Source organism: Orcinus orca, chromosome 2, assembly GCF_937001465.1.
Source record: "Orcinus orca chromosome 2, mOrcOrc1.1, whole genome shotgun sequence".
Lineage (NCBI taxonomy): Eukaryota > Metazoa > Chordata > Mammalia > Artiodactyla > Delphinidae > Orcinus > Orcinus orca.
Window position 1 is genome coordinate 160,269,660 of NC_064560.1, and position 25,725 is coordinate 160,295,384.

Below are 25,725 nucleotides of genomic sequence, written 5' to 3' on the forward strand. Positions count from 1 at the left end.
AATGTTCCTGGGAGTTATAATAGTTAGATAACTACTGAGCACAGAGAAGATTACTACACTTAAAAAAAAAAAAATAGTAACACAGACGGCCTTGACAGGCCACTGCAAATTGTCCCTACTCCTAATACATGTTTACCTTCAAGATAGGATACTTCTGGGACTCATTTCTCTAGAAAGTACATTACCTCTCTTTAAAAATGTATTTTTAAATTGCTCCACTTTATTCACAGAAATGAAACCAATTCTTCTGAGACTTCTGATATGCAAACATACAAATTATAAACAGGAGCTGCTTGGCCTTTAAAAGGTTATACAATTTCTAGGTGTTTATTCTTTCTCATGCTTACGGTAAAATAATATAGAAACAGTTCTCTAATGCCATGGATTCAATTTAAAAAATAAGCTCACACAAGTTCAATTCTGGTAATGCAAACATGCTGGGTTGCAACTTAATTTACCTTGTATTATCTATAATAAAAGGTTTGCTAAATAAATTAATAGTATGATCAGTAGTAGTAACTCCAAAATTTCTATATATGATGGTGCTTAGGGGCTACAGTCTGGTTGGAGTAGAAGCCAGTTGACTTAGTATTTTAAAGCTGGATTTGCACAGGGAGCACCTTTTTACTTTGATGATGTGCTCATATGTAAATAATAAAAGTAGTACAAATTTTTAAAAATATCGCATGTATATTTTACATAAAATTGAGAAAACATTAATTGTTCACATCAAAGGATATCTATTTATTTGTTTGTTTATTTATTGTGACTTTAGATGGCTGATGGGGATATTATTAGAGGGAGAATTAATATCTTCCTCTACTCCAACCCCAAGCATCTCCTGATAATCAGTAAAGGAATGTTGCCTAAAGTAACCACTGGTTCTAAAAACTTTAGTAATGACTAAACTGTACACAGAAGTGTACAGTGTACATAGAAACAGTGAATAGACAAATGATACATCGTTATCTAGACACTACAGATTCATATAGACCCACCATTTAGCCCTTCCCACAGAGGCTGAGACTAGCTACTGGCCATTGGAAGAGCTGAGATGGGAAACCAGCATGGCGTCTCCAAGTTCACACTCTTTCTCCCACTTCACCAGGGCCAGTTTGGAAAGAGGATGGCTCAGTAATCCTTTGAGAGCCACAAATTCAGTTACCACATATTCTTGAAACTAACAAAATAGAATTTATGGAATGCAGACTTTTCCTTAATTTAGAGTCTTCATAATAGACTATGTTGTTATTTTACTGCATTTATTTTTATATTCTGGTTACATATTTAAGTATCACCTACTCAGCTACATACCTTGTGTGTGTGTGTGTGTGTATGCAAACGCACACACACATAGTTCGTGCTTAATGAATATTTGTTGAATAAATAAATGGATGATTCAATGAGATTTTATTAAACCATGAAACTATTGCTGCTCTATAAACAGTGATTTATATGACAGTATCTGAAATTATTGATCTCTAAGAGTTAGAAAGTTATTTAATTCCTCCATCCATAAAAGGCCTCCGAAAAAATGCCAGAATTTGTGTCCAAAACGGTGTTTGTAAGTACACTTTCCTGAGCAGAGATTCCTTAAGTACACTTTCCTGAGCAGAGATTCTCCAGTGGGGATCTGTGATCCTGAAAAGATAAAGAATTACTAACCTAATGTATCCTCTTTATTATGTCTCCTCTGTCATATATGCGACCAACCCAGCTATGCTTACATACCTGCAGTAACAAGAAACTCACCACCATATGAGGTAGTCCAAGCTATTTTCATATTTCACGGCTTAACTCATGATCGACTACAGTTCCGTCCTCCAGAGTCACGTAGAACATACCCAGTCCCTATGCCACGTGGCAGCTCTTCATGTATTTTTAGGTGGCTGTCATAACCCATCCTATCTTCTCTTGTGCAGGCTGTAAATCTTCAGTTCTTTCAACCAGAGTCCAGGTTTCTGCTACCATCTCTGCTCCGGTGCTCTCAGTACCCTCAGGACTTGGCCCAGCCCTGCATGTGGTCAACCCTCCCGGAGCCAAGCACAACTCTCAGCTCCTGGTTCTGGGCAACCTGAGTTAATAAGACTAAGAGTTCCTCACCTGGAGGGAAGCTGGCTTGCCCCCTTGACTGAGAGTTAACTATGGTTAAATAAAGCGCCTCTATTTTTTTCTTTATACGTGTTGCAGTTTTACTGTGACCCTCCTATTCTGTTCATAGAGTTAGTCTGAGAATCCTACTGCAAGAAAAATCTCTGGATTCTCAAGTTCTGTCATTCCAAGTTTTAGCTACTGTCTCCCTCACCCAGCTTTTCTCTCTCACTCTAGTTCGGATAGGTTTTCACCTACGTTAATGCCTTACAAGTATGCTACTTTCACGGCACAGTCTTTTATGCTTATCTTGTATATAATGTCCAGAATTTTTAGCTGTACTTAGCAAGAGGGATAAGGAAAAGCTGTCTACTCCATCTTTCCAGAAGTATTAATCTATTTATGGAAGACTTTTAAATCTATAGAGCTGTAAGAGTAGCATGTAAGTACCTATAAGCCCACAGGGCCAATTAATTTAAGCTTTGGGGGAGAGGTGGGGGTAAGGTGCAGGGGCTGGCTTTCACTGTGATAGCCTCTCTGGGAGACAGCCTCTTCCAGACTACCATGCACACATGGGGCAGCTTTCTACATTTACTGCCCTTCCACTGAGCAAGAGATTAAGAATAGACCTCACCTGGCCCCTATGGGCACGCCTCAGCCCTGCTCCAGCCACAGTTCACTCTTTAGGACATGAAGAATGGGGTGGGGCGCCACTCCAAATGCACTCTTCATAGCCAAAATGTCTCCCAATGTGGATTGCCAGAACCACCTTCTCCCCAGCCCCACTCTTCCTCGCTCTCCTGCTCTCCCCACTAACATCTGGCTGAGGTTCAGCTAAGCACAGCAAGCATTTTCTATTAAAACACCTAGGGCCGAGGAGACATGGTTTTTTCTCAGTCTTTATTCTCTTAGACCTCTCTTCTGCATCTGACAGTGCTACCAGGCTTCCTATCAGTAGTTCCTTACAGATGTCGAGTAATTTGCAATTTGCATGTACCTCCTCTTGTTATCTCATTTTATCCTCAAAACAGCCCTGTAAGGTAGCCAGGACAATGGTATCATGCCCATTTTACATATGAAGAAACTGAGACATAAAGCAAATTTGCCCACATTGACATGATATTAGGTGCCAAAGCCAAGACTAGACAAATCTGTCTTCTCGGTCAAGACTAATTCTATACCATGCCATCTTGATTTCCATGATACTATAATAATGAGGGGAGTTACCACCTAATTGCCAGGCACTCTACAAGACCTAGTGCCACATACACAGAATCTAAGGCTGAGGGAGGTTCAATAACTGGCCTAATGCCACTCAGCTAGTAAGACACAAGGAGCACTTGCTCTGTTCTTGGCCCTTTGTTCCTCCCATACTACATAATCTCTTCCAAAAAACTAATTTATTCTATGGCTTTTCTTCTAATTTTCTTTTAATTTTTAAGAAAATTTTTATTTATTTTTGGCTGCATTGGGTCTTCATTGCTGCGCACGGGCTTTCTCTAGTTGTAGCAAGCAGGGGCTACTCTTCGTTGCAGTGCGCGGGCTTCTCACTGCAGTGGCTTCTCTTGTTGCGGAGCCCAGGCTCTAGGCATGCGGGATTCAGTAGTTGTGGCACGCAGGCTCAGTAGTTGTGGTTTGCGGGCTCTAGAGCACAGGCTCAGTAGTTGTGGTGCACAGGATTAGCTGTGGCACCTAATCACGTGGCATGCGTGATCTTCCCAGACCAGGGCTCGAACCTATGTCCCCTACATTGACAGGTGGATTCTTAACCACTGCACCACCAGGGAAGTCCCCTTTTCTAATTTTCTAAACCTTTATCTACAATCCTGTTTTCATCTCCAAAATCCGTTCCTTAATATACAGAGCCAAGTGGAGATTTCCACTCAAATGCTTTTCTTCATTTTGAGCCCCATATGACAAAAATGAATGCATTATCCTCATCTGTCTGACCAGTGCCCCCTCCCATCTCTCTATAGCACCATCATTCTCCCAGCCATAGGAACAGAACCTTAGAGTTGATTCATTCTTCTCCTCATCCCCCGTGTCCTGTCAGTCACAAAGTCCTGTTGAATGTTCCCATGAAGTGCTCATCTTTCCTCCTCTTTCTTCCCAGGTACCTTCCTCTTCATTCCCATTTTTATTTAATCAAGCCTCTGAAACTGATGTTATTGAGTCAAGCTTCTTTCAGCAAAAGTGCAGGTTTCAGGATCATCCCCGTTGAGTTCATCATCTATGCCACTGTTGGACTAATCTTCCTTAACACAGCTTTATACAGTCATTCCTCAGTATTCACTGGGAATTGGTTCCAGGACCCTGTGTAAATACCAATACCCATGGATGCTCAATTCCCTTATATAAAATGGTATAGTACAGTGGGCCCTTCCTATCAGTGAAGGTGGGTGTGGAACCCAAGGATACAGAGGGCTGACTGTATTACTTCTGTCACGTATAAACCTTCAAAGGTCCCAGAATCCATATAAAAGGAGTCTACAGTCCCATGAATAGCTTTCAAACCCCCCAGAATCTGTCTTCCTGAACCCGAATGGGCAGGTTAAAACGCGCTGGTCATTGCTCATCTCTATGTCATCACCCATGTCTCTCCCCTCACCTAAAACTGCCTTTCTGCCACTTCTGCTTATTTCTAATCTGCCTATCCTTTAGGTGTAAGTCACACTCCACCTCTTTCAAGACACCAGGTACCCTGGAACCCATAAAATTATGAAATTTGTACAGTGCTTATAGCTTGTAGCATCTATCCAAGCACCAGGCTGACAAACTACCTTTGTTTTGTGTGGGTTAGTCACATATCCCATCTAGACAGTAAGCTTGGAAGAACGGAGAAAGAGGACCTGGCCCATGTTCCATCATCCCCCACAGCTCCTAACTGAGCATAAGGACGAGAGTCAATAAATCAGTGCTTCTTAAAGTCTTAACATGCATTTGGCAGGCTTGTTTCCCTGAGCTGAGGTCCGTGAATCGCTTCACAGGATCTTGAAGCAGGTCATCTACAGACCACATTTTGAAAGGCCTGATATTTCGGGACCCGTTGAAAAATTCATGCCAAAGGGAGATGTGACACTGCTTTTTATTCTTATGCTCACCAACTGGATCAGCAGTAACTTGAATACACACAATTTTCTGTTGTCCAAGACTTGTTTTTAAAAAATGAAGACTTGCTATGCATAAAACAAAATTCTAGGTACTTGTAAGGATGAGAGATAGTCAACAAATTCCCCACATTCAGGAAGCAAGAATTTGGTCTATAACTGGTTTTATAACAATCTCATGCAGTAGATGAATTGAAAAATCCATTTGGGGATTGGACATGAAGTCAGAATGCAGAACAGTTCCAGCTAAGAATGTAAATCACTAGGCAACTCAGCAAACATGATTTTACAATAAATGATCTGGCATAAACATGCAGATAGTGAGGCAGAGGACTAAGGACAGTATCATACGATGCTTTTAGCAATACGGAATTAGTTAATGAATTCCCCAAACATTTTAGAATATATCAAATATTTATGGAATTAGAGTCTGTAGTAAAAAAAATGAAGAGGATAGTTCAGGAAAAAAGAATAAATAAAAGAGGTGCTTGCAGATAGCATGTTTCACATTTAGGTTAATAACCCCAAATTGTATAAAACTGTATAGTTCTCAAGAGGCAAGTATGTTACATTATAGAGTTTTTCTCAACAATGGAGAACTAGAGAAGAATTTAAAGATGGCCACAATTCTGTGGAGAGTGCATTTTTTAGAGAGCCAATTTGAAGTTAACTGTGGTTTTTGTGATGAGTACTGTTTCTGGTTTCATTTGTGAGCTGTTCACTCTTGAGAAATATGCCTTCTCTAACAACCACAGGTAAGGTTAGGTGTATTGTTTTCTCTTATGAAGGGATAAAGATCTTGGTATAACTTAACACTTTCCTTTCTGTTTCCCCCAGTAAACAGCAACCTCACTTGTGCTTAAGTATCAGTAACTGAGAGGCAATCTATCTCTTTTCTGGGCAATTCTAATTATTAGAACATTCTCCTTCATTAAGTTGAAATGTGTTTCTCTGATTTACCCACCAGTCCCAATTTTGCCTTGTGAAATCACCTCGGTCAAGTCTTCATTTGGTTAATAAGATTTCTTCTAGTATTTGAATTTTGCTTTCAGATCTCCTTTCATTCTCTTATTCTGGCTAAAAAGTCTGAATTTTTTCAACCATTTCTCAAACAGCATTTTGTTTTTCTAGAAGCCACACCAATCTAGTCACCTTTCACTGTACTACAGTGTCTCTAAACCATGACACCCATCATTTAGTATAAGATTCCAAATTTTGTCTGCCTAGAACAGAATCTAGGGGAACTATTACCTCATATAATGTGTACCCAAGACTTTCTATTAATACTACCTAAAATTACATAAGATATTTTAGTAATTTCACCATACCACTAGCTCATATTTAGTTAATTACAACCCTCAAAGCTCCCATCCCCCAAAATGAACTATTTTAAGTTGAGTCTCCTACATTCTGAACATATTAAATAGAATTTACAGAACCTACAGTCAGAAATTCATAATTTTACAGGCTACTATTCTTCCCTCCCCTCTAAAATCCCCTAGCTTTGAAGCCCAGGCCACTGTGTCCTTTATCTTTAGCAAATACAGTTCACTGTATTCTCCAAGTGCTACAATCTTGGCAATTTCAGAAATCATGTAGGTAATAATCTCACTCCCAGCCTTACCATTCTTCTGGACGCCACTCCTCTGATGACCTTGTCGTCCTCCACTACATCTGTCTCCCAATCCCCTCAATAACTGTACCCCCTCCATAATCTCCATATCAAACACTCCACCTTGAATCTTATCCTTTCAGCCCCCTTACTCTAGCACCCCGGCTCCTGCTCTTCTTCAACCCTGCCGGTACGCACAACCCACTGTTCACATCATCTTTTCACTGTGCACATCATCTTTTCACTGTGCTTCATCCCCCTCTGTCCTCCTTCCTCCTCCCCAGATTCCACAACCCTCCAGTACTCTCACTGCCTTGCACACATCCTTAACTCCACCGCCCATCTCATCTTGTCATACTTACCAGAAAAAAACAAAAACCAATCCAACTGTCCACCTACTTGAAATCAACACTGATGGGAAAAAAAGACAACATGTATGGTAACTGGTCTCGCTTTAAGCTCATGACCTTCAACTCCAGGTGGACACTGGGGATGCTTAGAATTCCTACCATTTCCCCTAGACGTTTCACTCTCCCAATCTCCTACACAAAACTTGTATACCTTCTCCCCTCCTCTCAAACTTCCAACTCCACTCTTGCCTTCACTCTCCTGTTGACCTTTCTTCCTATTTCACTGAACTTCTACCTATCCTCAGCCCCACCTCTGCACCTGTGCCCCCATCCTCCAGTTATATCCGTGAACTGTCCTTACGTCTATCTAACATCATCCCTCCACTGTGTCCTGATCCATTTCTCCTCACCTGCTCAGGGACATAGTACAGGAAATGCCCCCTCCCTCTCCTGTACCATCCATCTTTCCACCCCTATTAAATCATTTGTATCGTCTTACAAATACGCTTTAATATCCCCCATAGTAAAAAAATAATTAAATAAAACTTTCCCTTCTCTTGATCCCAACCCTCCAGGTAGTTATGTTCCTGTTTTTCTAGTTTCCTCCTTCAAAAGAGTTATGTCTATAATATTGTCTCTCATTTTCTCCTTTCTCATTTTCCCTAAAACTCATTCCAACCAAAGTTTTCCCCCAACACTTCACAATAAAACAGCTTCATCAAATTCATGGCTTCCTCATTGTCAAATCCAATGGCTGATTCTCAGTCCTCATCTTACCCAACCTACAAGCAGCATCTGACAGAGTCACTCATTCCATCCCTCTTAAATACATTTCCCTGCCTTCTGGAATCCCACTTTTTCAGTTCTCCCTCTACACCATTAAGCCATTTTTACTCAGTTTCCTTTGCTTGAAACTCTGAGTATTTGGGCATCCCAGGACTCCTTGACCTCTTCACTGTCAAAACTCACTCCCTCTTGGTGATCTCAACTCTATGCCAACAACTCCAAAATTTACATACCCAGACCAGACCATTCCCCACCCCTGACCTCTACACTACCTGCTTGACATCACTGCTTGGCTATCTAATGAGCATTTCAGAGTTAGCATTTGCAAAACCAAACTCCTGGCTTTTCCCCAAAACCTGCCCCTCCCAAAGTCTTCCCAATCCCAGCTAATAGCAACTCCATTCTTGCATTTGCTCAGGCCATAAAATGGTGTCATGCTTAACTCTTTTCTCTCACACCCGTACAAAACCCATTAGGGATACACTGTTAGCTTTACACTTAGAATATATCTAGAATCCAAGCACTTTTCACCTCCTCCAATGTATCACCCCAGTGCAAGCCACTAGCATCTCTTACTTGCATTATTACAATAGCTTCCTAGTTGGTCATTCTTGCTCCATATTCCTCCCCTCCTCCCCTATTTTAGATTCTCAATACAGTACAGAGTGAGCCATTAAACTTAATTTAAAACTTAACTCTAAACATGTTCCTCCCCTACTGTAAACCCTCCAGTGGCTCCCATCAAACTCAGAGTAATATCCAAAACTCTTAAAATGGCCTATAGGACCTAATCTGCCCATCACCCCTCACCCTACACTCTGAGCCCATCTCCTACCATTTTCACCTTGTTCACCCCACTTCAGTGACCTCCCTGCCATTCCAGGGAGTACTTTCACCCAGGGCCTTTGCACAGACTATTCCTTCTGCCTAAAATGATCTTCTGCATCTGCATGACTTATTCTGTCACTTTCTTCAAGTCTTTGCTTTAATGCCACCTTATCAAAGAGGACATTTTTGACTATCTCTCTCACTCTACTGCTCTATTTTAACTTTCTCCTTAGGACTTATCATACCTTGACATATATTTTTCGTTCTTTGTCTCCTCTGTCTTCTCTCCTTCCCTGCCTACACACGCACACACACACACACACACACACACACACACACAGAGTAGGATATATAATTTATAGGAGATAAACTTTTACCTGTCCTTTTCTGTACCGTACCCTTAGTGCTTAGAACAACGCCTGGCATAGAGCAGGGGTTCAATAAATAATAGTATAATCATGAATTAATTAAATAATGCTCTATTGCTGAAATTGATAACAATGGTTGCTGCTGAAGAGGGATAACAGCTGGCTGGTTGAAAGACTGAGTGTGAATACTTCCTTTTCTCTGTATACCCTTTTGTAGCTTTAAAATTTTAATGTTACATGCATGTGCTTCTTACCCCAACAAGGAATTTTTTAAACTAGAGTAAAAAATTATTTTAATAAAAAGGATTTGCTTTTGAGTTAACATTAAAATCAAAAATTTTAAATAGGAGTGCTACCCTCTACCATATCAATCATCTTTTGAAACTTTGTGCCATTTGCAAAATTAAAGAGCATGCTTTCTAATGTAAGTTGAGTACTTTCTAGAGTTCCTGTGCATAGTAAGTGCTGTGCATATGTTGGTGATTCAGAATATGAAAAAGAGAAAATTATGTTTTATGGGCATTATTTTTTTAGTGAACCAATGGGAATTGCCGGTGATCAACATGTTTATTATTTTCTAAGAGTTTATAAATATTCAGCATAATAATGCATTCTTAGATTCTACCAGCACTCAGCAACAAATATATTGGCTTGTAAGTTTTAAATATCCATTGTTTTCCCTTTTCTGAAAATCATTCCCCATTTCAACTTTTCTAACATTAGTCTTATTCTCAGGAGATACTAGGAATGACATCAAAACTGCTCACCACACTCATTCTATACCATGAGATATAAAGTAGTTGGCTCCGAAGAGCCAGTCTTATCAGAGCAGTGATACAGTATTCTACTTGCTGTTCACTTATCCTGGGCTTCCAGTCTTTCTTTCCGTATGTTTTAGATTGCCCAGCTTAAGAATCACTGTCCATTTTAATTATTTATTTTTAAATGATCAACTTTCGTGAAGTTCCATTATCTCATATAGATGTAAGACTAAAAAAATAGAAAAAAATGTTTTCCTTGTGATGAGAACTCAAACTCTCTTAACAACTTTCATATATAACATACAGCACTGTTAATTATATTAATTATGTTGTACATTACATCCTGAGTACTTATTTATCTTATCTGGAAGTTTGTACCTTTTGACTGCCTTCATCCAATTCCCCCTCCACCCACTCCCCCACCTCTGGTAACCACAAATCTGATCTCTTTTTCTATGAGTTTGTTTGTTTGGGAAGTATAACTGACCTACAATACTGTGTTAGTTCCTGTTACACAACATAGTGGTTCAATATTCCTATACATTTGAAAATGATCACTGTCCCTTTTAAATAATACGGGTTAAATGTGAACTGAGAAACTCTTCCCTCTCCTTTTTTTCATTACTCTCACTAGAGCACCTTCCACAAGCAGTGAGCCTCTCTAGCTCATGTTCTTCTCATTGTTCTTTTTGCCCTCAAATATTATTTAAACAAATAAAACGGGTTGTCTTTCATCTTTTGACCATATTCTTTCATGGAAAGCATTCCTGTGTGGATGTACTAGTCTCTTGAAATATGTCTTTTATTTTCACTGCCGTCTATATTTTACAGTGCCTTTTTTCAAATCTCCCTTAGTCACCACTGAGATCACTTCCTTTAACTTTAAAATAAAAGCACTACTAACTAATACAAGGATCTCTGAGTACTATTCAGCCACAGTTACTTCTATGAGGAAGATAGAATTAGCTAGATAGTTAGGTAGATAGATAGATTTTGTTTTCCCCCAGCTATGCCCTTTGAGCAAGCTATGCTAGTATTTATTTATCCTATGTCGACCTCAGAAAACTAATTCATGCCTGTGTGCCCATGTGGTTAGATTATTATAATACCCTTCTAAACAATCTTCCAGCAACGACTTGGGAATGAGGAAAATGAAAAATGACATAAAAGAACTGTTTAACTAAATACTAATGTGAAACAGAAAGGTGCACATGTTCTAGGAAACCAAAACCTGTGTTTAGCACAGATCCTTACACAAAGGGGGCATTCAATAAATGTTTACTAAATTGAATTGAATCTCAATGGTCTCTCACTTTACAGATAATAAAAACTTTCCATAAACTTTTTGGAAGTTTTGTCTATCTTCCAGGCTATGCAAGATAGTACAATGAACAAAATAATCCACAACTCTTCTCCAAACCCTCAGAGTCAGTAGATGAACAGCCTAGAGAAGAGATGGGAGCAGGTAGGTCTATGGTGTATCTGAGGGACAATGAGTAGGATGGGTTTCCTGGAACAGTGAGTTCATGAAAAGGAAGTTATGCTGAAAGCTCTGATAAAATTTATTTATCAATGTATTTTTAGGGTATGTGTTTCTAAATTTTAATTTAACCTAATTTGAATTCCCAATATGAAAGGATAAGTACTGTAGTTACTGCCAGAAGTGTCATTATTATATTCAGAGCCTACGTCCAGAGAAATAAATTGCATTAGAAACTCTTATTTTTCTTATAGGTTCTGTAAAATATTATAAAAGCTAGTGTAGTGTTCCTTCCCATTTCAATAGAATTGTAGCTTTCTTAAAAGACGAAAGAAAACAGAAGACCAAAATTTACACCTTCTGAAGAGGATTGCTGGGAATGACTCAAAAATTTTAAAAAATGTACACTTCTATCAAGCACAACCACAAGAAAAGACAGCTAATTCAGTCTCTACATGGATTTTAAAAGATGATTGGTAATGTGTATGGTACAATTGATTATATTATACAGAATAAATGCAGGACATATAAACATTTCTGAAAGGTATTTAAATAATGATAGATTAAGAATAGTTTTTTCCAATAGAGTATCACATTCAGCATTTGAAAAATATAAATTTATGAGCACTGTAGTCCAAGTAAATTGGAAAAATACCTCTCTCTCCCTCTCTCACTTCCCTCCCCCTTGGCAATCATCTAGAAATTTAAGTCAAATTATCTATAAGTCAATATCACTAAAGCAAATCATCACACTGGGCTGCTTTCTCCAGACCATTCTCCATTCTCTTATTCATTTTGCCTTCTATGCATGAATCAGGCAATGAGTTAATTTCCAAAGTGGCCAATGAGTTAATTCTTACCATTGTATTTTGTTCAAATATTCTATTTTAAATTCTTCCTTTAAACAAAGGATGATTCTTCTATCCTTGTGTTATTGTATGCTCCTTTTGAATAGTTTCCAGGAATAAAATAACTGATCGTGAAAAAACAAAAATGTTGCTCTTCACGTTCTTTGTATAAAGTTATTTGATGATGGCACTGTTTCATGATTAACAATCTAACATATTGTAGCCTACATACAGTGCATTAAATGTTCCCTTGGCAACAGACATCATATCACATGCCCATTATCAATTTTAGACATGAAAAATTGTAGCTTTAGAAAAAAGTGTTACTTTTTGTTAAGGACATTTCCATCCCACAAAAGGGACAGAAGCAATGAGAATATCTGTACTGATGGAGTACTGGTAAAGAATACAGTACTGACAGAGCTTTATAGTGCAACTTTAATGATGTTTAAACATATATTCATTCCAGGACATCACTGAGAAATATTTTTGGAAATATTTCTTTAGGAACTTTAATTACCATCAATGTATAAAAATAAATAACAGAATTTCTTTCCAGATAGCCATGATTAGTGGTGTTTTTCAGAAAAAAAGTTTTTAAAACATCAATATCTGTCTTAAATTTTAGAATTCCATTTGAGAAAGAAACAAAAGCTATTTACAGTGCATCACACTCAAAGTCTAAGTTACTTCTTAGTTTGATTTGAGTCCCAAAGAGCACCATTCTTTTAAAAAAAAGGAAAGCCATGTGCTTAATAGGCTTCCTCTGGATTTTGTCCCTGGTTAAGTTGAGGATGCACCTGCTGACTCTGCTTATTGCAACAGAACTGCCAAAACAACAGATAAGGAAGCTGGCCCAGATTTTATTTGAATTTTTCAAGATCTAGTTATTTATTTAGATATCATTTCTGGCATCTGGGACTCTTATAACAGCCCATACAGTCTACTAAAAAAGAAATATACAAACTTAAAACATTAAATAACCAACAACTATATGAGAAATTCCTTCAAGCAGCAATAATAAACTTAAAAATTTCTATATAAATATGCAAACTATGTGCTCCTTCTGCCTCCCTTCATTCTCCTCCCATCCAAAGTTAGCATCATGTTCGATTTTATTAGTGTATTTGTTGCCTAGGATAGGAAACCCCTAATATATTCAACAAAGTAAAATATTTCTATAATAATGTTAAAAATTGCAAATGCCTACTTTGTCACAGTTGTTCTAGGCATTTTGTGCATAGCAACCATTTTAGTGGATAGTATGTTACTGAACAGGGGGCGCTTAGCTTCCTCTCCCTAGTTCATCTAATCTTGGGGACACCAATGGGAGGTGGGCAATGTTTATAAATGATTTACTTTGATGACAGTGGATAAAGGTTCTGTACTATGAGCTACTCTCAACAAAGAATGGTAATGGTAAACCAATGAAATGTGTACCTTCCTTTGTCTATTAGCTTCTGCCATCTTCTTTTGCAATTATAAAAAGTTTTGTTTTCTCTCCATTTAGATGAAGAAGTTGAGATCTCTCTTAGTCTTAAATCCTCCCCTCCTCCATATAATAACTAATATATGACAAATGGGGTTTTCTGCTTTTGAGTCTTTCTTTCCTTTTCCTTTCTCTCTTTTTTCTTTCTTTACTTTTTTTCTGCCCTTCATAATGTTTTATTTGACACGTTCCCTAAACCTCCTTTCCTCAGCTCAAATCGTTTGTACTAGAGAAGAATTAAGACTACCTAAGACACTCCACACGACCCTTAAGAGAGGCAATGGTTTAAGAAAGGGGTTCCCCTAAATCAGCTGCCATGAACAAGCATGCCAGTCCCGCCCCCCTTCCCCTCCTGCAGAATCACCCGGCACCCGGCCTTCAAGAGCTACATTTCCAAAACTACACAACTCTCATTCCACCACAGCAAAGCTTTCTCCGGGAACAACACAACACAGCACCCTCTACCCCACGCCCTGGAAACACAGACCTACCCAAGCCGGCAGCCCCTTCCCAAAGCTCGCCTCAGGCATCCTTCGGACAGAATGCTTCAGGATCCCTGGTCCCCGCTGAGCACCAACGTGCTCCAGTTCGGAAGGGGAAGTCAGGCGAAAGGAGGGCGAATCCAGGACAATTTCCAAAGGACCAGGCAGGTTCAGACTGATGGTAAACTGTGCCTGAACACTCACCGCCACTCAAGCCCTCCAACACCTCAGCCAGCGGCCGCTCTAAAGGGTTGCAAGTTTCACTGCTCCCTTCGAGATGGGAGCATCCGGGCAGCTGGGAAAGAAGGGTTCTGGGCGGGAGCCGCCACAACTCCCAACCTTCTGGCAACGCTGTCCCTCTGGAATTAGACACACCGTGGCGTTTCGGTTTAGTGTGCGGGGGAGGTGAAGGGAAAGGGGCTAGGAGTAGGGTGTGGAAATTCTTGGAGGGAAGGGAGAGTTAAAGTCACATCTCTGCCCTGGATCGAGCAGAGTCTAGGGGCAGCAGGCCCTCCCGTCGCTTTGTTGTCAGCGTCCCCTGTCGCTGGCGCGCGCCGGGCGCACAAACACGCCTCAGAATATTATCCCAACTGGCCAAACGGGCCCTACGGCCCCCAGCCCCTTCCAAGAAGGAAAAAACTTGTATACAGGCGCAGCGGCAGCCAGGATGCTGCGGTTTGCCTCTGAGAACAACTTTGAAAGCCGGAAAAATGATAATGAAATAAAAGGATCAATAATATTTTGTTTTCTTCCGAGCCTTTGGAAAAATAAATTTTCTGTCCCTACCAGTCCGCTAATATTTACAGTCGCCTGTGGCGAAGGGGAGTTAAGGTTGGTGCTCAAGGTAGAGAGCGCGAGGTAGGTGCATAGGCGAGCTGCAGAGAAGGGGACCGGCTGGGGGACCCGAGTCCCCGACGCCATTTGCGGGACAGCGGCACCCGCCCGCCTTACCTGTGGATGCAGTTTCCATGGCAACGGGCGGCGGCCGGGCGGGGCCCGAGCCCAGTTCCCGCGGCGCAGCTTCTCGGGCCTCGGAGCCCAGCCGAGGGCCGGGCTCCGCCACCTGCGGCTCGGGCTTGGCCCCTTTCGGCGTCATCGCTTCTTCCTCCCCCTCGCTCCGGTCCCCGAACCACTGGGACCCGGGACTGGCTAGCGGCAGCAGCTCTTCTTTGGGATCGGGCGGCGCGGCCATAGCTGGCAGTTCCCCGGACGCAGCGACTGCTGCTTGGCGGGGCCGAGGTGCAGTGACTGGGCGGGCGGGAGGGCGGGCAGGCGCTCCCTGCTGCTGCCCCCGCCGGGACTCAGGGCTTGGGGAGGTTGCGGTGTCAGCGCCGCCACCGCCGCAGCTGCTGCAACTCCGGCCGAGCTGCCGCCTGCCGCTTTCCGCGTTTCAGCTCCTCCTCCTCCCCCTCCACTTCCTCCCGGCCCCGCCCCGGCCGCTGCCTGCGCTCCTCCTCCTATTGCCGGCGCCGCCACTGCTGCTGCCTTGCTACTCCCAAGCCTGTCATTACGCAGGTGAAAAAGGCCTGTTTGGTCCGAGTCGTCCTTTGCACACGTCATCCACCGGTCTGCAGGCCTAGATTAGGGGATGTGCCACATCCACTTGAATCTTCCTCTCATTTGAGGGAGAATCAGAGAGGATGAGCAGGTAGAAACAGCCCCCAGCTGAAGAGTGACTGATAGGCAAGCTGCCCTCTCAACTCATAAAGTTAAACCTGGACTGGTGTCCTGGGACCCGAGGCAAAGAAAGGAAGCTGGAGCCCTCAAGGCCACAGTTCTGAGGGTGACCAGTATCATCTGTGGAGGGGACTTGTCTTCGCGGGGAGGGGTGAAGATGGTTGTTGACAGATGGAGACGAAGGAATCTGCAACCCCGAGGTTAAATGCTGCATCCATAAACTGTTTCCAAAACAGAACCTAAAATAGTGGAGTACAGAAAAGAGCTATCAGGAGATCCTCCGAATAAAGCTTACCAGACTTCATTCCTACCAGCACTGAGGGTGAATAAGACAGCAATAGGCAGGACAAAAACAACTTATGTTTCCTTTCAGAAACCCTGAGCCAAAGCCATACAAATTATAAGCTGTCTGTGCAGTCTATTTTATTTGAGAAGCTGGACATTCCAGAAAGCTTGCTGCTGCTTCCCCACCCACCCATTTTCCTTTACAGCTCTCTCTGATAAAATGGAAGATATTTGACAGATAAACAGCAACTCAGAGGAGGGAAATGACTTGGCTTATAATGTATTATTCCTATATTTAGATACATCTTTTCAAACAAGACTTATGCTTTATTGGTTCCTAAATTGTCTATGAAATGATGTGGTTGGAAAAAAAATAACACACAGGGTGGAGGAATAAGCCCATCCACTGCTCCTTCTCTAGAGAAGGTGGGGCATCAGGCAAGCTACTGTGAGGCTTTGTGGGATTGCTAAGCCACCATAGACATGCTGAGGATTTCATACCTGTCAATTTATATATTCAAAGGCCAACTTCAGTACCATGCAGATGCTCCTCAAAAATGCTGAAAGTTAAAAGCCTGAATTCTGCCCAACCTTTTGTTCTGTTCAGTGACAATAAATTAGAGAAAATGTGTTCACTCAATAGACAAGAAATATGGCCTACTAGGGCCAGATACCCCTGGGATATGATGATCACCAAAATTTTACATTATTGATATCTTCAAAAATTATGATGGACATTTTCATTGGCTTGATTGTGGTGATAGCTTCACAGGGGTATACATATGTCAAAATTCATCAGATCACTTACTGTAAATATGTGCAACTTAGTGTATGCCAATTATACCTGAATAAAGCTTTTTTTTTTTTTTTTTTGCGGTACGCGGGCCTCTCACTGTTGTGGCCTCTCCCGTTGCGGAGCACAGGCTCTGGACGCGCAGGCTCAGTGGCCATGGCTCACGAGCCCAGCCGCTCTGCAGCATGTGGGATCTTCCCGGACCGGGGCACGAACCCGTGTCCCCTGCATCGGCAGGCAGACTCTCAACCACTGCGCCACAAGGGAAGCCCTAAAGCTATTTTTAAGTTACCCCCTTTGACATTAACAATTATTGGTTACCCTGAACCATCATGGTTTTCAAAATCTTTCCATGGGAAAAATGAGCCTGTTTAAGAAATCTTTAAGGTGAAAAGCTATTACACTGCTCTCTTTCCATTAAGCTTAATCCTTTCATATAATCAGGGGCATTTCTGAGTTTTTTAAAATCCATTGTTTAGAATATCAGAAATACCAGACGGAAATTTCTCACAGTTTCATTATTGACAACATGCCAAGAATATAGAAAACTAATGATATAAAACTGAGTGCTTATCGATGGGTACTGAATATTTGAGAATTGTTATGGTAAGGGAATTACATACAGAAATATATGGAGAATGTTATTTTGTTTCTCTGAGAAACACTGATGAAAGTCATCATTTAAAAAAACTGGAGTAACTATGCAAGCCTCATGAATTCCTTACACCTAAAATGATAAGGAGTTTTGGGATATGGTTCCAGTTCTTTTTCATGGTTCATCAGATACTGATCGATACTCTAATTGAGAATGTGTGAAAGAAATAGCCAGTTAAAGTATATTTAGATTTTACTTGTTAGAGAAAATTGAAATTTTCCATTTTGATTGAAAATTTTAATTTCCGTTTCCCATTTAACTGAAATTCCACTTTGATAAATTATTCTATTTTGCTCTGCTTTAAAGAGGTGTTCACACTGTTTAGTTTTAGCAATTTTCACAACTATCTTTATTAGGTTCTACTACTGGATGTGGACAAATAATTATCTATTTGGTTGAAGGAATTTTCAACTTTATGCTATGGTTTGAAATTACCAATGTCTATCACTATCATTTATTTTACATTTGCACCCCTGTGAACTGACAAACCTTGACTAATAGGAAGATGTATGGGCATAACACACAGTTAACAATGGGATTCCAGGGCTTGCAGAGTTGCTCTAAGTTATGAGTTGTTCTAAAATGCTTTTGTGACAAAGAAAAATGGGGTTGGCACTTTTAAAGGAGTCATAGCAAGGATAGTTGAGACAAAAGAACTGTCAGGTTTTGTCTTAAGCTATTGTTTTTTAGAAGAAAAGTTTTGTTCACTTTTTCAAAAGAAGGAATCTGGTGCAGAGCATTTATTTAATACTAGCTTCGTAACTTAGATCAAGCTTATATCATGGGGGAAGAAGTGTGGGGACATGGAGAAAGAGTACCACAAGTAACACTTTAACCAAGATGAAGTCCTTTCCAGCCTCAATATGAAAGTTATGTAATCGTTCCGTGCCTAAATTTCCTCATTTGTAATCTGGATATTTTAATAGCACCTTCTTTAAAGGATTTGGGGGAGCACTAAATGAGTTGACGTAGGTAACGCATGTTATTAAGATTTAATTGCACATGTCAAATTACTTCCAGAAAATGGCTTATAATGGTTAGCACTCTGCCTGCATATTTCTGTTTGTAAAGAACAGAGAGTCAACAGTGACCATTTCAGGCATTCAAAGCAAATTAGATAAGGAATGATATTGAGTGGCTATTGATCTGTTTCTACTAGTAGTTTCTATATTCTGAAAGGCAAACCTTACATAAAGATAAATATACTTCAAAGGTTCTTCTAAGTAGTTGTGTAAAACACACATAGGCATGTATACATATTTCAACTTGCCATTCCTATAACAGGAATGGCAAATAGAGCTCATTGATAGATTAATAATGAATGCTTGGGGCACTGTGTTGAGAAAGAGTCTTAGATCACATCCAGAGTCAGTAAAAAAGAGCGTCTAGAAAGGTAAGAAATAGCTACATTCAGGCAAGTGAAGGGGGTGTGGCAGCACATGCCAAGTATTTGCCTTCTCTGGTTTATTTAAAAACTTTTAGCATCCAAGCCAAGGCTCTACTTTTGAACCTTTTTAAGAGAGACTGCAACTGTGGAAACACTCCCATCGACTTGGTAAGATAAGTGTTTGACTCAAGATGAGATTCACGCTGGAGCCTCAGATTTCTCTGAAATCATTATGTGCGGGGTTGGTTCAGGACTTAATTTGTCTATGGAGCAACCAGCTCATTTTGCAACATGGTTTTCACCCTTCCACAATATGTAGAAGCTCTTGAAATTGATCAGGAAGAGTTCTCCAATTCCTATTGCAGTGAAAGAATGTTTAGATTGAAACTAATTTATAGAGGCTACAGGCTGGTGCCCGAGACAGCTGTGTTTTCTCCAGGAGACCACTACATCATTCACAAATGTCACACAGCACATTTGGAACACACCAGGCTCCTTCTGTCCATAGGGAGTGGCTGCTGTTACTTAATCTGCCATCCAAGGGGATAAAACATAGATGCTTCTAATGCATAAAACATAGATGCTTCCCACTCCAGTAGGGGTGGAAAGAAGAGAGTTGATCACTTTTCATTGAACCCAGTTTCGTTTTTCTTATTTAATTTGCACATCTGAGTAAAACTACAAAGACTTTTTTATTTGGGCAAAAACATGAATTAGGAGATCTGAAACTTAAATTCTCCATGCTTTGGATTCACAAAGCCTCTTTTAAAAATTCTGAGCTTGACAAGAAAACTGAAATATACACATGATAAAGGTAAATTTTCTTTGAATAGTTTCTTTGAAGTTTACAAACAGATCTCATTTAATACATGCACATATACATGATTTTAATTTCCAAAATTTGATAAGAAAAATGGTAACACTGTAATTATTAATTTTTTATTTATTTGATGACCAATGAATCTGGAGTTTTTTCATGTGCTTCTTGATAATTTGTATTTCTTTTTTAAAATAACAGCTTTATTGAGATATAATTTGCATACAGTACAATTTAAAGTATATAATTCAATGATTTTCACTATCTTCACATGGTTGTGCAATCATCACCACAATCAATTCTAAAACATTTTCATCACTCCAAAAAGAAACCTCATACACATTAGCAGTCACTCTCCATCCCTACCACCTCATATCCAGTCCTTGGCAATCACTAATCTATTTTCTGACTCCATAAATTTGCCTGTTGTGGATACTTCATATGAATGGAATCATACCATATGTGCACTTTTGTGATTGGCTCCTTTCCCTTAGTGTAAGATTTTCAATGTCCATCTGCATTATAGCATGTATCAGTACTCCATTTCTTTTTATTGATGAATAATACTCCATTGTATAGATATAACACAATTTGTTCATCCATTCATCAGTTGATAGACATTTAGGTTGTTTCCACCTTTTGATTATTATAAATGATGCTGCTATAAATGTTTGTGTATAAGTTTTTTGGGGTAATTTTTCTTTTATCTTGGGTATATACCTAGTATTAGAACTGCTGGGTCATATGGGAACTCTGTGTTTAATTACTTGAGGAACTGTCATACTGTTTTCCAAATCAACTGGCCCATTTAAAAATCTCATCAGCAGTTTATGAGGACTTCAACTTCTCCACATCCTTGCCGATACTTATTATCTGTCTTTTCATTACAGCCATCCTAGAGGGTGTGAAGTAGAATCACATTGTGGTTTTGATTTGCATTTCCCTGATAGCTAATGGTGTTCAGCATCTTTTTCATGTGCTTATTGGCCATTTGTATATCTTCTTTGGAGAAATGTCTATTCAGATCCTATGCCCATTTTTAAACTGGGTTATTTTTCTTTTAATATTGAGTTGTAAAATTTCTTTAAATATTCTGGATACAAGTCCTTTATCACATATATGATTTGCAAATATTTTTCTTTCATTCTGTGGATTGTCTTTTTACTTTCTTGATGGTGTCCATTGCAGGACAAAATTGTTTAATTTTTATTAAGTTCAATTCATCTATTTTATCTTTTGTCACTTGTGATTTTGGTGTCATATCTAAGAAACAATTGCCTAATCCAAGGTCAAAAGATTTACAGCTATGTTTTTTTCTAAGAGTTTTATAGTTCCAGGTCTTAAAATTTGGTGTTTGATCCATTTTCAGTTAATTTTTACATATCTTGTGGGCAATTTGTCTTTCTTATTTTGTAAATTGCCTTTTGTGTCCCATGTTTACTTTTCCAAGTTTTTTTCTCATATATTTTTAAATGCTCTTTGTATTATATTTTTGTCATTTATGTTACAGATATTTTTCACATTTTATTTTCAAGGATGATGAGAAAACCAAGGTTCTGAAAAATCTTCAGAGACTTCTTCAAAATCACATGGCTAATGCAGCTGTTATTAAAGTCTAAGTCTTTTGATTCTATACCTCATGCTCTCCAACTTAAAAGTCCTGACACAGTATAATCAATTTTACAGTTTGTACACAGTATGTCATTAACAATAGCCTAGCTCAATAGAGCTCAAGGTAAACTACAGAGATAGTCAAGATTAGTGATCACAAACTACATCCAAAGTACTCAGAATTTAAAGCAAAATCACCAGCATCAAGCCCAAGGATTGGAATGTCCCATGCCAAAGTCAGAACCCTGGACAGCTCAGTATGAGCATTAGCCAAAAACCAGTTTTCTTCTAACTTTAGACTGTAATCACTGCAACCCCAGATTAGTGGTTGACTCATACATTACGGGGTTAGTTCCAATTTAAGGGGTTCTGGCCTTATTAATATGATCCCAACCTCTCTTGGTGAAGAGGGTCATACCATCTTCCAAGAGTCTGTAGTCTTGTCAGATGACATACCTTCATCTTTGGGCCTGAAAAATATGTTAGAAAATCCTAGGTCCCAGGGGTTTCTTTGGGGTTAGCCTGGTCTGAGGAGAAAATGTTTTCTTTCTTTTCTTTCTTGCAGCTCTTTATCCAACAGGATGCCTTTTCATCAAATTTAGGGACTAAGCAGGAAATCCACTATAAGTGGGGACCTATAAGAGAACTTGGCAGAAGCTTAAGTTTATATGAGAGTGCCAAGGGAATTAAGGGGAATACTGAGGTAAAAGGGCTCAGAGCCAGGCTGTATTTTTAATTCCATGTACACCATAATATAAGTTTGACCACTGGTGTCACAGAGCAGATAGGAGTACACAAACTCTGTGGCTTGTATGCCTTATGAACTGTCCCGTCATTGGTCATTTATCTCACTGATCCCTATTTGGTTACAGGTGTAAAGCAGTGATAAATCAAGATAAGCCTATCATAACCGGAAAAATAACCTACGTGAAGGTCCTGATGATAGTAGAAGTTTCCAAACAGAAGTCCTTAACATGAAGATGGTGCAGGATATCTACACATAGTCAGTAAAGAGAAATACTTGTTTCACTTGATTAAATAAGCAAAATAGAGAACATAAACAATTGTTCTGCAGAAACATCTAGATGATACTCTGGAATAATGTTATTCTTCAACAGAATCATGGCTTCCTGTGCAACTTTACTTTGGAGACTTTAGAAAGATCTTACTACCAAATGTTGCTCCTACTCTAGCTTGTCAATGGTGTTGGAAATTCAACATTTTGACTTTTTAATATTGGAAGGTCAGTACTGCTGTAAATGGTAGCATTCCCCCATAAGGTAACTCAGTATTAATATCTTATAGTGGATTATCAGATAACTTTACTAAGCTGAGCTTAGATTTTGGTAAGAAAAAGAGAAGAGCCAGCACTTCACACTGCCCAAGTAGGACAGCATGCAGGATTGCAACTGCAGGCCTTAGGAGTCAGAGGAAGATGCTAAACTTCCCCAGGGATGAATATATTTCAGCAAATTATGGACATGTTCAACAATCCTTGCAGATTGTAATAGTGTAGCAGAAATTATCTCTACAGTTGTGAAAATGTTTATAATGGTCCATCAACTTGCCATTAGACCATTTGGGACATACAGCCTTGTAGATCATCATAGAAGGGGAAAAGGGAAGAAAGAGTGTAGAATTCTCATCTGTTCCAAAATACCTCATACTGAAAGTTTCACATATCACTTCTTATAGAATATTGGTCAAAACAGGTCATAAGCCCCAAGTCTAATGTAAAGGATACTGGGAAACGTAAGGAAGTACATCGAATATTTGGTGAGTCTTATAAACTTTGTTCAAACATTTGTACCAGACACTTTGGGAATACAAAGATGAATCAGCTTTTCAAGATGTTTATAATCAAACCATGGAGATAATAAAATGTGCCTGTGAATAATCAAAATCCAAAGTAGAAGTTGATAAGCACTAGGAAAAAGGCTCAGATAAAGTGTTATGGCAAATTACTGCCATCTGGAGATATCAAGAAAAGCTTTATGGAAAGAGAGCTATTTGAGCGAGGCTTTGGAAGTTGTAGGATCTGTATATGAGGAGCTGATGAATAGAGATCATTCTGATCTAAGGAACAGCAAGGGCATGGAAGAGAGCAATTATAGGGCACTTACAGAGAAGAGTGACTAAGTACATTTTTCTAGAGCAAAAGGTAGGTAAAGTGGGAAATAAAAATAGAAAAATTGGTTGGGATCAGATTGTGAAGGACCTAGAAAGCCAGGTTAGGGTGTTTGGATTTGTTTTTAAAATAAGAGTTTTAAAGAGACATAAATAGATGTCATTCAGGAAAAGACAGCAGTAATTAAAATGGATTTTAGGGGAAGAAAACTAATGATAAGGAGGCCGGGTAGCAGGCTATTAAAGTTGTTTTGATGAAGAGCACTAAGAAAGAGGAAATAATAATATAAATGGGGGGACAAATATTAGAAATATTTCAATCAACTGAATTTGGTACCTGACTGAATGTAGGAAGAGTAAAAATTGATCCAAAAAATTTGGGGGACAGATAATTTATAAATGTCATTAATGGAAACTTAAAAACACAAGAAGAGAAGCTGGTTGTAGAATAACTCGTTAATGTTTGGCCATGCAGAATTTAACGTGCAGATAAAACGCTTAGGTGAAGGTATCTAGCTGGCTCCTAGAATATGAAAAGGAGGTCAAGGTCAAAGCTGGTGATTGAGATTAGGAGTCACCTAGGTAGAGAGAATAATCCAAGTCATAAGGTTGGATGAGTCTGCCAGGGAAGACAGTATATTGAGATCTGAGAAGCCAGCCAAGAGCACATCCTTAAGAAATATATATTTATTTGAATTCAAAGAAGAAGAAAGAATATCCACAGAGATGGGGGAGCACACCCAAGGGAGGAGTTTCAAGTGTGAACACCTTCAACAATGTTTAATCCCACAGAGAGCCTGATGATGATGATGACTGAATTGGCCATTGAATTTGGCCACTGAATTTGGCCACTAGGAGGGACAGGGAAGAAAGGTGATACTTGCTTAAAGAAGTAAAAGGATTAAAGGATAGTGTGGGCTTTTAGAAAAGGACAGGAAAACATATAAGCTAAGGGGGAGAATACAGTGGAGAGGGGAAAACTGTAGATTCAAGGACAGGAAATAATTGATGAAGTCAATGGATTAAGATGGAATCAGCACCTGCTTCTCCTCGCCTGCCATACCTATTGCCCCAAAAGAAGCAAGTACCCATCCCTTCTTTTTGTCTTTGCCTATGTATTAAACCATTTCATACGGAGCCACCACAACGTCACTTTCTGGTCTGCTCCTGCTTTCCTTGGATCCTGACCGCTTCCCTGGAGCCTTGAAGGCTCTCCTTGCAGCAGATGCTTGATACTTACCTCTGATACATTGACCTCCCTCTCGGTCCACAGCTCACAATCACTTCTAGACTTTTGTTAGCTCCCATCTAGCCTAGGAAAAAACCCTACCCAATCTAGTCTCTCCATAGGACCCCACACCTTGTACAAGCCCTTGAGGGCAAGGATTAAATTTAGAATGTAGGAAACTTAATTCTTTTTCAGAGATAGAAGAAAGAGAATACAAGGCAGATAAACACTGAGAAAAAGTTAAAGCTGGTGATGAGGGAGATTCACATCAGATGGTTACATGTAAGGCAGAGTCATCTGCAAAGCATGAAGGTGGCAACAGCAGGGTTTCAGCAGAAGAAAAATTGCATGTAAGCCTAGTATTTGTAATTTGTATTGCTTTTTCCAATTGACTTTCATTATAATTTTACAGTACATTTTTTCTCAGATCTGCTAGACTCTATTTCTTCAAATGGAGAATACCAAAATTATCAAAGGGCTTTCTGACTACTCTTTATCAAAGGATTTCTAATATGATCTTTCTCTGGAAGGTAATTTTGTCAAATGAATAATAGACTTGAACTTTCATCAAAGCATTTTAAGGTATGCTTAAGGTATTTTATTTCTAAAATTTCTTCAGTAACTCCAATAGTTATCCCACTTAGTACAAATCATTATCCAAAACAAACAGAAAAACAAACAAAGAAAACCATCTGAGACTGACTTTCCAGATGGACAGTATTGGACTGATTAGGGATTCTGAAGTCAGGCAGGATTTGAATATCTATTGCATCACTTACTAGCAGTATAGTATAGCAAGAAAGAGCAAAAGGGCATTGTGGTATCAGACTTCCTGGGTCCAAATTGTGACTATCCAACCTACTCAACTCAGGGAAATAATTTAACTCCCCCAAAGCCTCAGCTTCTAATATCTGTAATAATAATAAAAGTACAGTCATAATGT

General features: G+C 39.5%; 1 protein-coding gene and 1 long non-coding RNA gene across 4 annotated transcripts in view; one reads left to right on the top strand and one right to left on the bottom strand.

Moving 5' to 3' along the window:
* RTN1 (reticulon 1) overlaps nt 1–25,725 on the bottom strand; it is a 413,685-nt gene that overhangs the window by 223,097 nt on the left and 164,863 nt on the right. The window contains exon 1 of one of the 3 annotated variants that reach the window (XM_004279291.3): nt 15,154–15,618. The exons of the other annotated variants lie outside the window; for them this stretch is intronic. Within the exon in view, the coding sequence (XP_004279339.1) occupies nt 15,154–15,394 (241 nt within the window). The 5' untranslated portion in view covers nt 15,395–15,618. Of the gene's footprint in view, nt 1–15,153; nt 15,619–25,725 lie in introns of those variants that run through there. 3 annotated transcript variants of the gene reach the window in all.
* On the top strand, nt 21,994–25,118 carry LOC125963582 (uncharacterized). Its single transcript, XR_007475750.1, has 5 exons — nt 21,994–22,130; nt 22,300–22,430; nt 22,546–22,670; nt 23,123–23,203; nt 24,978–25,118. It is a non-coding gene; the product is annotated as an uncharacterized LOC125963582 (long non-coding RNA).